Source organism: Polypterus senegalus, chromosome 2, assembly GCF_016835505.1.
Source record: "Polypterus senegalus isolate Bchr_013 chromosome 2, ASM1683550v1, whole genome shotgun sequence".
NCBI classification, from domain to species: domain Eukaryota; kingdom Metazoa; phylum Chordata; class Cladistia; order Polypteriformes; family Polypteridae; genus Polypterus; species Polypterus senegalus.
In genome coordinates, this window is record NC_053155.1 from 201,548,582 (window position 1) to 201,561,364 (window position 12,783).

The following is a 12,783-nucleotide window of genomic DNA, read 5'->3' on the forward strand; positions in this document are numbered from 1 at the left end:
AGATAGATTCTTCTCCCTTTTTTCTTCCATCAAATAGATAGAAAGAGCTTGTAAGCTGCCACAGAGTGTTGGGGTTAACACGTTAAAAGTATTAGCATAGTCAAAAACTTATTTAAGAAAATGAGTAACATAATTTAATATTTATTTTACTGAACTAAAAATACCTGTGTTACTTAAAAAACAGCTATCTGCTACTGTGTTTCAATGGTCATTATGAATGCTTATTCCCATCACTCAGAAAAGAAATACTCTTATTTTGCAGAAGTATTACTTTTCTAAGATGTTGCCTGCTGCTATCGGAATAACATTGTAAACATGCAAGTGCTGTGACCATCTGATGACAGCTAATGAGGAAGAAGTGCTTAACATGCAATCAAATGAAAAGAACTGAATAAAAGTTATAAATATACATTTAATCATGCATGTGCTGAGGGTTGAATTTAATCCACCCAGTTTAAGGTCACAGGGAGCCACTGATCATTGCAGTAGTATGTGGTGTAAGGCAAGAAGAAAACCTGGTACGCCAGTACTTTGCAAGGCACAATCGCACAACCAGATAGTAAAGAGTGTGCTACATGCAATCCGCTAACATAAATCTATAAATAATGTATCAGGTTAGTTTTAATCCAACTCTTTGCTATTAGGTATTTTGAAACAGTATGATCTGCTGATACATACCATACATTTCATACCATAAATGTTATGGGGCTACTTTTGGGATGGAATATTGGGATGGATGTTATTTTCTTCACAGCACATTAAGGGTACTTAAAGTACTTATAAAACACAAGAAAATTATCTAATGTGGGTGAGTTTCTGGTCAATTTTATAAAGGTTCATATGTGATTTATGCTGGTCAGTGATATATGGAGTTTTTCAAACATGAGAAGAAAAAGTATCACAAAAGTATGGCGCCATTTGTAATGCATTATTTTTTATAATAAATAACTATATAAAATTAAATTATTTCTTTATTCTAGTAAATAGTGAGTAATGTACCCAAGTTATTTTTATAAGTAATGCTCCCCTCCACTGCCAGCAGTATACTGTATGTGTGGAGGTCTGCCCTACACATCGAAGAGGATATCATGCTTAATCCAGCATTGAAGACACAACGTGCAGAAATCTATGCAGAATAACAAAGGACGTTCATAATGTTTTCATTCTGGTCAGCTGATGTAACCCTCAAATAAAAATACATTAAGTTTCTTTTCTTTTAAACACACATGGGGATGCAAATCAGAGTGGAGTAATGACAGAACACATGTACAAAACAGATTGGACATCGGTGTAAAATGTTGGAATCTACCTGGTATTTCTCAGAAAGGTGGAGTATGCCTACAGTACACCAGTGTGAAATTTCAGCACATGCCTTCTACAGCTCTGTGATGTCATGCTGGCCTTGCAAAGCATCATGAGGCATTGGGGAAAAAATGTTCAACTATGCAAATTTCTAGTAAAACATTCAGTAAACAAGGTCACCGGTGAACACAGCATATTTGCTGTGAAAAAAATGTTTTGTCAAATTTCACCACTCTAAACTAGTACTAATGTCCCTTCTTGTAGAAGTTGGGCACTTGAAAGATTAGAGGCTACTATAATTCTAAGAATTATCTGTTTATTGCCCACCATTTTGGTTATCTCATCATCAGGATGGAACTCCAGTTGTTTGGTGGGGATGTTGGGGGCGCAGGCAAGGTACCAAAAATTATATCATCAACACAATTCTTTTTAAGATGACCCTGTAGGTCTGTCAGCTTCTGAGAGTGTGGGTAAATCAAAGAGATTTGGCAAATTACATAGAGTATTTTTAACTTTGTGTTTGGTTGGCATTGCAGCTTTCATACACTGGTAAAACTTCCATCTGTGACAAGTCTATTATTGCACATGTTGGGGAATAAGGAAAACATTACCAATAAATTATTATCCCAGTGTTTTGCATAATAATTGGCTAGAATAAATGTAGTTTCATTCAGTTTTACCATTGCTATAATATAATTACCTTTAGAATTAAAAGTTATGTTAGAATTGACAAAATTAATTACTGTAACAATCAATATTCCTTCCATCAGAAGAATGAATACCCATCACTTCGTCAACCTTGGTTGATCTCTAATTTGTAAGTGTGTCATATACAGTGCATCCGGAAAGTATTCACAGCGCATCACTTTTTCCACATTTTGTTATGTTACAGCCTTATTCCAAAATGGATTAAATTCATTTTTTCCTCAGAATTCTACACACAACACCCCATAATGACAGCGTGAAAAAAGTTTACTTGAGGTTTTTGCAAATTTATTAAAAATAAAAAAATGAGAAAGCATATGTACATAAGTATTCACATCCTTTGTCATGAAGCTCAAAATTGAGCTCAGGTGCATCCTGTTTACCCTAATCATCCTTGAGATGTTTCTGCAGCTTAATTGGAGCCCACCTGTGGTAAATTCAGTTAATTGAACATGATTTGGAAAGGCACACACCTGTCTATATAAGGTCCCCACAGTTGACAGTTCATGTCAAAGCACAAACCAAGCATGAAGTCAAAGGAATTGTCTGTAGACCTTTGAGACAGGATTGTCTCGAGGCACAAATCTGGGGAAGATTACAGAAAAATTTCTGCTGCTTTGAAGGTCCCAATGAGCACAGTAGCCTCCATCATCCGTAAGTGGAAGAAGTTCGAAACCACGAGGACTCTTCCTAGAGCTGGCTGGCCATCTAAACTGAGCGATCGGGGGAGAAGGGCCTTAGTCAGGGAGGTGACCAAGAACCCAATGGTCCCTCTGGCAGAGCTCCAGAGGTCCACTGTGGAGAGTGGACAACCTTCCAGAAGGACAACCATCTCTGCAGCAATCCACCAATCAGGCCTGTATGGTAGATTGGCCAGACGGAAGCCACTCCTTAGTAAAAGGCACATGGCAGCCTGCCTGGAGTTTGCCAAAAGGCACTTGAAGGACTCTCAGACCATGAGAGACAAAATTCTCTGGTCTGATAAGACAACGATTGAACTCTTTGGTGTGAATGGCAGGCGTCACGTTTGGAGGAAACCAGGCACCGCTCAACACCAGGCCAATACCAACCCTACAGTGAAGCATCCTAATGTGTTGCAGAGAGAAATAGTGCTTATGGGATTAATACAGTCAAAGCTGTCCCTAATTAGCCATGAAATCAGAGTGGATGGATCAGCATGCTGGACACATACGGGCACTACAAACCTCTAAGCTACTGTCCCTAGCAATTTGAGAAGTGTAACAGATTAATTACCCTCTGTACCCTCATGTAAATGGCACCCATATAGCCTCCTAACTTGATGCCCAGCCCTATAAACTGGTCCACTTAGTCTAGAAAAATATCTAACAGATTTGCACTTGTTTAAACTTTTTACATTGCTGAACTCCTCACCTTATCACCATGAATAAACCAAACAATCTTATTTCATCCACTAACATCAGCAATCTCTTCTTTTTTACTGATGTATTATGCAGAATTAGATGAGGAGAGGGTTTTAGATTTGCTAGGCTGTTAGTGGAGTTTTTGATGATAAGTAGGCTATGTAAATCTGCTAGATTATCAGTCTCACATATACAGTTTTAAGCAAAAATAAGGAAATATAAACTGATTAAATTAAGGTTTACATGCCTTCTTACATAAACATGTATTGTAAATAGAAAAAAACACTGTTAAAAATGACTGAATATATGAATTTCAAAGTATAGTACATTCTGGGGTGTCCACTCCCATCCTGGAGGTGTACAGTGGCTGCAGAATTAGCCCTTTCCTTAATTAGTGACTTGTTATTTCTGCTAATTAACGTCTTTTGTCTTCATTTTAATTGACTAGCTTTTTAAAGCTCTAACCCTTTAATTGTTTCTTTTTTCCTTAATTAGCTACCAAAAATAATGAGATACAAAATGAGCCAGCATGAGACCAGCTAACCAGTGTCCATCATACACTATTTAAAAATTAGGAAAGGTGAAGGTCTCAGTGTTGATCTGTTCAGACCCACAAGACATTTTGACATAGTCTTAGAAAAAGGAATATCAACAGTTTTGGAAATGTTTGCAGTGGGTGAATGAGAGCATCGGCAAGCCGTGGAATTAAATAATGTGTTTACTTAACAACCAGAATTGGCTTCTAATTAATAAACTAGTTGCTATGGAATTGATTAGAGTTTGAGGCTCTGACTTAGCTGGTTCTCTGTTGGTCCACTTCACTTCTCATTTGTGTTTGGCTGCCGTTTACGAAAAGTAAGGCAAATAAATTGAAAAGAAATTAAGTCAGTTATCAGCAGAAATTACTCACTGATTAAGAAAGTCACAGGAAGGAAAACCTGCAGTCACCATACCCTCCAGAATCAGAGATGGACACTGATATATATAGTAAACTGTTGATTTTATATTAGTATAACTATTACAAAACTAATACAAGAAAATACTGTTAATTAGTTTAAATATGTTTTTAGTAGAATGACAATTACTGCAAAGAAAAACATTAATATTAGTTTAGAAGAATTCATTCTTTTCAGTACAAACATGAAAAATTAAAGCAAAGTGCATTTAAGAAAGATCGGAGAAGCTTAATCTTTTAAACACGTTAGTTTCAGAATATTTAATTGTATTTTACCTTAACTGATTCCTCTCAGTCTCATCATTGTACAGTATATAACATAATTAATGGTTTTATTAATAATGTACAAAAAATAGTCATTATACATTATGAAAAATGAGTCCACCCTTAATTCCATTATTTCAAACAAGACGGTAATAAGTTAAGATTAACTAAAAAATATGATCATCAATATATAGTTTCACTATGCTAATTTGTCTGAAAGGGGTTACCAATCCTGTCCCACACTGTATAAAGTCCCATTATTCCAGAGTGAAAAAGATGTTACAAAAACAGATTGTGGGTCACTGTAAATTAAGCAGTGGCATACATAAATAGAAACAAGTGCCCAGTAATATTTATAAACTTAATTTAACATATGCAGAGATAGTCTAAATAATAGTTAACCATGTAAGCAATAGAAGATGATCTTACTGCTCTCTTCTTGTTTGCAAACTATGTATGATCTTACATTGTAAACGTTTTGTGGGTGCTATTGCTCTGATTTGTCATTCATTTTTTATTCTTAATATATATTTTTTTCTTACTCCTTTATTAGGGCCATCTGTTGTAGACTTTGGTGAAGTGTGCTTACATTCCATTTCCTCAAAACCTCTGAATATTGTCAATAATTTGCCTGTACATATTTGGGTACAATTTGAAATTGACTGCCTGGAGCTCCAGCAAACAAGTCCTTTGTCTCATGTTGTCCCACCAATGTCCAGAGCATTTCTGCCCATCATATTTGAAACAAATGATTTAGGAAAGTTCCAACGGTAAGTAATTAAAATTACCTGTACTATTTATTTTGTTCACTACTACCCTACAATAGAAAAAGAAAGATCAGAAAGTAGTTAGATAATTGTGACATAAAAAAGAACTAACTACACTAATACATCCCTTCCTGACTTATAAAACACATGGTGAGTATACATTTAAAATGTAATTTAATAGCTCTTTTATATTTTTGCGTGTTTTGAGCTTATTGAAATGCCACCATATTATAAAAGAAATAAGAGAATTCTTTTTTTTTTCTTTACAGTCGTTTCCTTTATCTCTTATCAAAAAAAAAATTGTATAAAATGCTGAGCTATTTTTCCAGGAATTCATTTATTGTAAAGTACCTAATGCAAGTAAATTGCCTGTCAAAATTCTTGCTCTTTCACATAAGTAAATCTCTTGAGGAGCAGTACCATTCTGACAAATAAGCCTTGTTTTCAATATCTGTTTCTTGTGTCAAATATTTTGACTAGTTTCTTATGCTACTATTTCAGGTATAGTAAGACAAAAACAGGATCATTCTTGTAAGAAACATAATATCATAATGTGTAGACAAATTATCATATCTACCTTTCCTCTGTAGTTTGAGGGAGTAGATTGGCTTCATGTAAAATGTTAGTAGACTTCACAGCCATGGTCCAATGAAAGAATTTTGGGTGGCATCTTCTGACCCTATTGCCTGAGGCAGACTGAACACACTCTGTGAGATTTCATTTCAGCTTTTCTGCCATCAGTCACAACAACACCGTTTAGCAGGAAAAGAACAAAAAACAAAATAACAAGTACCTGCACCTACACATAAATACACCAAATGCATTGCTAATTAGGGTTCTGTTGTCTATCAAAAATCTAAAAGTAAAACTGTTGGGCATGTACCATAACATTTTATTTTCAGTATTGCCAATCTTGTGGTGTACTATATATATGCCATCTTTCTTTTCTTGTGTATGGTGCAGTCTTAAAAGCCCATTACTTTCAAAATACACTTTCACATATTCTTGCTACATTATATAGAGTTTTATTTATGTAATGAAATGTTTTGACTTAAAGTCCAGATTTCCTTAATTGGGAAGAACTAATAGTAAATTGTAGAGTAAGTGAAGATTCCCTTTCTGCTTTGCAGCTAATGCATAGCAGCCGCAAAATTTTACAGATGAATACAGAATTGTGATACTTCTTCTTCATTTTGTTCTTTTTTTAACTCAGCGTTTTCAGTCATGCTACTGTGCCATAATCTGAAAGACTCTGTTCTGCAGATAGTCAGTCTGGTTAAACATTGTTTTTTGTTTTTAACAATTAACTCCCATTTGCGCCTATTCATTATGAAACGTTAGTGGAAGATTATGTTAGCATTTGGCAGTGCTAAATACAGTAAATAAACAAATAAAAAAAAAATTAGATTTTTGAAAATTATAAGTTTCACATATTCTTGTAGTACTTCTGTTTTCCTTCTATATCCTGAAAGACATGCAGGTTAATTTACAAATTAGCCCCAGTACTACTGCATGTGTATGTGAGTGTGTGTGTGTGTGTGTGCGTGTGTGCGTGTGTGCGTGTGTGCGTGTGTGCGTGTGTGCGTGTGTGCGTGTGTGTGTGTTTCTGTGAGGCCTGCAGTGCACTGATGTCCTGTCCAGGGCTGTTTCCTGCCTTATGTTAAGTGTTGCTGGGATAGACTCTTTCCCCAGTGACCTTGATTTCACTTAAATATGTTTGAGAATGACTGACTGACCAACACATACTCAGTCATGTGATCTGTACATACTTGGCTGATTTATATTGGTTGTTGGACATTTTTTTATGATTTTGAAATTTAAATTTGCATGAGGTAAGTTAAATTAACCTTACAAGTTAGACACATCTAAATCTTTTTCAGTGCTCACAAATAATGTAACTTTGCTGTAAAAAAATATAATAAATCATAACTTTAAAAACAACCTAACCTTTTTGTGTTATTCTGCTTACTATCAAAATTATTTTAACAATATTATTTTCACAGTTTCCTATAAAGATTTTAAATGTTTATTTAATTCATGTCAGGTATGATAATTTCACATAAATACAAAATCTTCATAATGTTTTACAGTGTTAACTATAGTAAGTAATCAATTAATAGATAAATGCTTCTTCAAATTTTTTGCTTGAATTTTAAAACTACATTTTCATACTTCTTCATAGGTCAGTGACTTATACGATAAATAAGAATCATGTAGGCCATGTTCTGGTGTTGGGGCAAGTGGTTCCAGTAACTTTGGAGTTGTCCACTCAAGAATTGATCCTGACACCAAACTCCTGCTTCCTGGCTGAAAGTGGTTTTAGATCAACAATCACCCTACGTAATCCTCAAAATCATCCAGCTGAGTTCACCTGGAAACCCATAATTACAGAAAATGGGATTGCATTTTCTATTCGACCTGCTACAGGTAGATAAATACACTAACATAAGTTTCATATCAGTCTGTCTTCTACATCTATAATTACCTAGCTTTATGTTGTTAAATTTAAATCTATCTATCTATCTATCTATCTATCTATCTATCTATCTATCTATCTATCTATCTATCTAGATAATGATTGTATTTTGACAGTGAAATAAGGACACACTTGCAAAAATTAAACTCTAGGGAGAAAATTAGGTCTGAAATAATGAGAGTCCTGTCTGATGACTGGAAACTTTTATTTAGTCTCAATTTGAAAATTTTGCTGTGATTTGTGAGTGCTGTCTTTTTGTCATCCCAACTGACAGTTAGTTCTTGTCTTGCACTTTTTTTCTTTCTTTTTTTGTTGCATATTCATATATATGGTTAAATTATGCTGAAACATATTGTATAACCAACCACTTGTCACTTTTTCAATATTTGCCATTGTATTATTTTTATTGTAAGACATTATTATAAATGTATTTATTACATGTACAGGATCTGTGGATGCCTACAGAGAATTAGAATGTGAAGTCGTTTGGCACCCATCTTACTATTCCCCAGTGGATGGAGAGTTTGACCTTATAGTTCATGAGGGGAACACAGCCAGGCTGAAATGTCTTGCTATGGTAATTAATTTGCCTTTTTTTAATGTAACATATATTTTTATGAACTGGTATATTCTCTAAAATGTTTTGTATGCACCGAGAGAGGAAAAATCTTCAATTTGAAAGGAAATTATGATATGTGAATATAACAGAAGCACAACATTGAATTGAACCAAGGACTTTATTTTTAGTATGCAGCAATATAACACAAAAATATGTTGCTTCTTTCTTCCTTACCAGTGTCTTCCGTAGATTAAGGTCATTTATTTATATGTACATTTGAACTTTAACTGTGTCTGCTTCTGGTTCAGTTAATTATCTTTTGTCACAAGATTGGACTTTTAAGAACAGAAACTTGCTTTTTAGGCATTAAGGATGTCTTTGACACATTGTGCCATGTGAATTGTCTTTATTACTTCTTGGGGTTAATAATTACTACAATGTCTTTTAGTTAGTATATTACAATCATACTTTTTTATGTATTTAGTAGGTTGTACTCAATGTATATAAAATATCCATTTTTAGTTGTTCAATTAGTTTGTATATAATTAAGTAGAAGCTCATAAAAAACTTTATACGGTTTTATTCTAGGATATATAATGTGTTTTACTGCTGACTTCTTTTTAATAGCTTGGTTCAACAAGTGTAGAATTTACTGAAAAGCACGTTGTATTTGGCTCAGTTGCTCAGAATCTTACTGCAATCAAGACTGCCACTCTCCAAAACAATGGACAAAACCATGCCTACTTTCAGGTATTTAAATTATTATATCTGTGAAAAGATAAAAAGCAAACTGTGCCCATAGGCACAGTACATTAACAATTTGGAAGGTTTCTAAATTAGCATTACCAGAGGATGATTTTAATTCATTTATGATTGTGCTGGCTGGCAAGACCTTTGAAGTGTAAGGTTTTTTGTTATTTGACTTTTACCTTTTTTATTCAAATTCATTTCATGTTGTTATTAAATCTGATAAGTTACAGTTCCTAGATACAGTAGCTGCTTTTAGTGTTTTACCTTTAAAATAAACTAACTTTGAGGATAACACATAACACACTTTGCACTGTTCCTTACATATTTGTTCTGCTAGGATGGTATTAGTTATCCTGCCTAGCAACAGCACATGATAAGTAGTGTAGGCGCAGTACCTGAATGGGTGCCCACTATAACACCCAACAGCATTATTACCATATACTTTCTCTTTTATTATTTTTAGTAATTGTCAAAGTTTCCTGTAACTTTTTAATTATGTTTCCCTTTTTAATCCATCTTAGAAACTACAGTTTTAGTAATAGAGTATTCAGTGTAACTGTAACAGTTTATAACTCATTGTTTTGTTGCTTTAAAACTGTTTTTCTGTGCACATAATTAGATACATCAGGATAAAAAAAAGTTTTTTTTATTCTGCTGACCTTATGAAAATGCTGGTTTGTATGTGTGTTTTTTGTGTCTATACATCAAAGGCATTTCTAAAAATAATTATATTAATTTGTGAAGCTTTAGTGTTATGCACAAACATGAGCATATTGTTTGTGATGGAAGGTTGCAGCATATTTATTTGCATTGCTGCATTTTTAAGTGGTCATACAAAGCAATATATGACTTGGTACAGAGTTAACTACAGTCTCTGGAGTAAACCTTTTTCATTTTCAAATTTCTGATTAGTAATATATTATGTGTATACTAAATGATTTAAAAAATATTTTTCATGTAGAATTCTTAACCATGGCAGTATCAGACACACGCGCACACACACACACGTCCAGGTTGGGTACCACGCCCAGTCACTTGCCACTATATATATATATACAGTATATAGTTTGTAGCTTGAGGGAAAAGTTGTAGGGAAAAGATGAGTCACGTATCTTAAAATAGTTTTTTATTCCTAAGCTTACAGACCCTATCAGGATTCATCATCAGTTGAAAATGGTTAGACTTACAGGATTCAAAGGCACTATATAGTAAATAATGAACAACCACATATTAAATAAGAAATTATGACCAACACCCTGCGAACCCCTGCTTATTATTCCATTCCCCCCCTTTTCCCCTATATATAAATTAATTGCATAATTCATTTTGTTCTATTCCAAGTTTGACTGAATTATTTTTAATGTGCTAGTAATTTTTAAAATATAATTTAGTTACAAAAAATATAATACATCTCATTTAGACCAGAATAAACACCCTAGACACAGACAGAAAAATGTAATACAAAGTAATCACTAAAAGATAACGAAATATGCAAAGTGTAGTGTTTGAAAAGTTTTAGCCTGTTTAATTGGACAGCACTGACAACATACCTGCTAGTTTCTAATGTTTGTTCCTTGTAAAGTATGTTTTTAAAATTGGCAAAACAAATACTGTATCCTTTTCCCATTGCCTTATTTTAAGTGGGTTGGGATTCTTCTAGTTGCTCTAAACGTTAATTTTCCATTGGGTTACTGTTAATAGGGATATTAGAGGATTAGGAATTATTCCAATACTGTAATGTCTTAGAAGCAGACATTCCCAAAAGGTAATCTGGTGAAGAAGGTGCCTAATGGCATTGCCCACATGTAGAGTTTTATTCATCCATCCATTATCCAACCCGCTATATCCTAACTACAGGGTCATGGGGGTCTGCTGGAGCCAATCCCAGCCAACACAGGGCACAAGGCAGGAAACAATCCCCAGGCAGGGCGCCAGCCCACCACAGGGCGTGCACACACACACCAAGCACACAATAGGGACAATTTAGAATCACCAATGCACCTAACCTGCATGACTTTGGACTGTGGGAGGAAACCGGAGTACCCGTAGGAAACCCACGCAGACACGGGGAGAACATGCAAACTCCACGCAGGGAGGACCCGGGAAGCAAACCTGGGTCTCCTTACTGCGAGGCAGCAGAGCTTGTAGAGTTTTATTGTGGCTAAAATCTCGTAAGTGAAGAAATATTGTATGCAGTCCTTGGAGATCTATTAAAAAACACACACAAAACATAAAGCTAAGTAAGTGATTTGTTCATACAACACACATCTTTTAGTTACTATGCATCATGCAAAAAATACTTGGGGATCAGTGTGATTTTCATAAAAGTTAAAAAGCAAAATTAACTAATTCATATTACATTTTAACATGAATAATATGTTTAACTGTAATTAATTACTATAATGTTCTCCATTTTACATTCTTCAGCCTGCTTATTCCACTTCAATGTTGCAGTGGGCTGAATGTGGTCCTCACAGGATTGGGCAGATAGCAGAAAACAGCCCAGTACACCACAGGGCTTCTGTAATTACAGACTGTTAAATTACTTTTTCTAGTATATTTTTTGCCTGTTACATTTATGACATTTTGTGCAATTTGATTTATTATGGTAGGTTTTTGATCCTAACCCTCTGCCCGGAATGACTATCATACCTTCTGAGGGAGTGGTACCAGTTGGAGGAAGCTTGGATCTTGTACTATACTTTATCCCAGATGCAGTGATGAAGTTTGACACAAGAGTAGAGGTATGGATTATGTAAGCCAATATATTCTCAAAAAATGCCTCAGTATTACTTTTTCATCATGATACTCTTTCTTTTCCTTTTTCTTACACTGTTGCACAGCAGTAGTTATATTTGTAAAATATTTCAAATGAATTTATTTGATAGTTCAGATTTTAACAGTAACATCTATTTTCCATATATAAAATACATAACTAATTCTTATTTTATATGCTAAAAAAAAGGTGAGAGGGAGCAGTAGATAGCATGAATGACAAAGATAGAGAAAGAAAGTGAGAGAGAGAGAGCATGATCCATAGAGAATGTGCATCTTTCTCCGTTCCCATTGAGAACATCGATCCATCACATTACTGCTTTACTATATCTAGCTTGGAGTGTCAGAAGGTTTGTTAACTAATAAGCATTATTTAAATTAGGAAGAATTGATTCTGTGGGTTGCCTATATCCTGTGACAGTGTATTTAGCATTTTTTATACATAACAATGAAGTTAAACATGGCTAGTTAAACTATGAGTTCATATTCAAGGAATAAGCTTTCATCACACACATACATGAAATTAATATCTTAACCTAAATATTTACTGTCTAAAATCTGGTAGTTAAAATTCTATGAAACCTGAGATACTCGATTTAAAGTAAATCATCATCCGTATGTTTTTAGGTACTGATGAACCCTTGTTAGTTTATTATTATTTATTATTTATTATTATTGTTATAATTATTACTAGAGTGTTTTTTATATTTAGGGTACTAATTTTCACATAAAGTTAGGACAGAATCAATGTTATACGTTATGCAGTGATTACAAGAGTGTGAATCCTAAGTGCAACTTAGTGTTAAAAATGCAAGTGATTGATAATGTGGTCATGCTTTAATATAATA

The 12,783-nt window shown here is 34.2% G+C and overlaps 1 protein-coding gene across 1 annotated transcript in view; it reads left to right on the plus strand.

Moving 5' to 3' along the window:
- LOC120524451 (cilia- and flagella-associated protein 47-like) overlaps positions 1–12,783 on the plus strand; it is a 644,864-nt gene that overhangs the window by 67,095 nt on the left and 564,986 nt on the right. Inside the window, exons 14-18 of the mRNA XM_039746304.1 lie at positions 5,162–5,378; positions 7,558–7,802; positions 8,298–8,428; positions 9,038–9,160; positions 11,773–11,904. Of these exons, the coding sequence (XP_039602238.1) occupies positions 5,162–5,378; positions 7,558–7,802; positions 8,298–8,428; positions 9,038–9,160; positions 11,773–11,904 (848 nt within the window). The remainder of the gene's footprint in view (positions 1–5,161; positions 5,379–7,557; positions 7,803–8,297; positions 8,429–9,037; positions 9,161–11,772; positions 11,905–12,783) is intronic.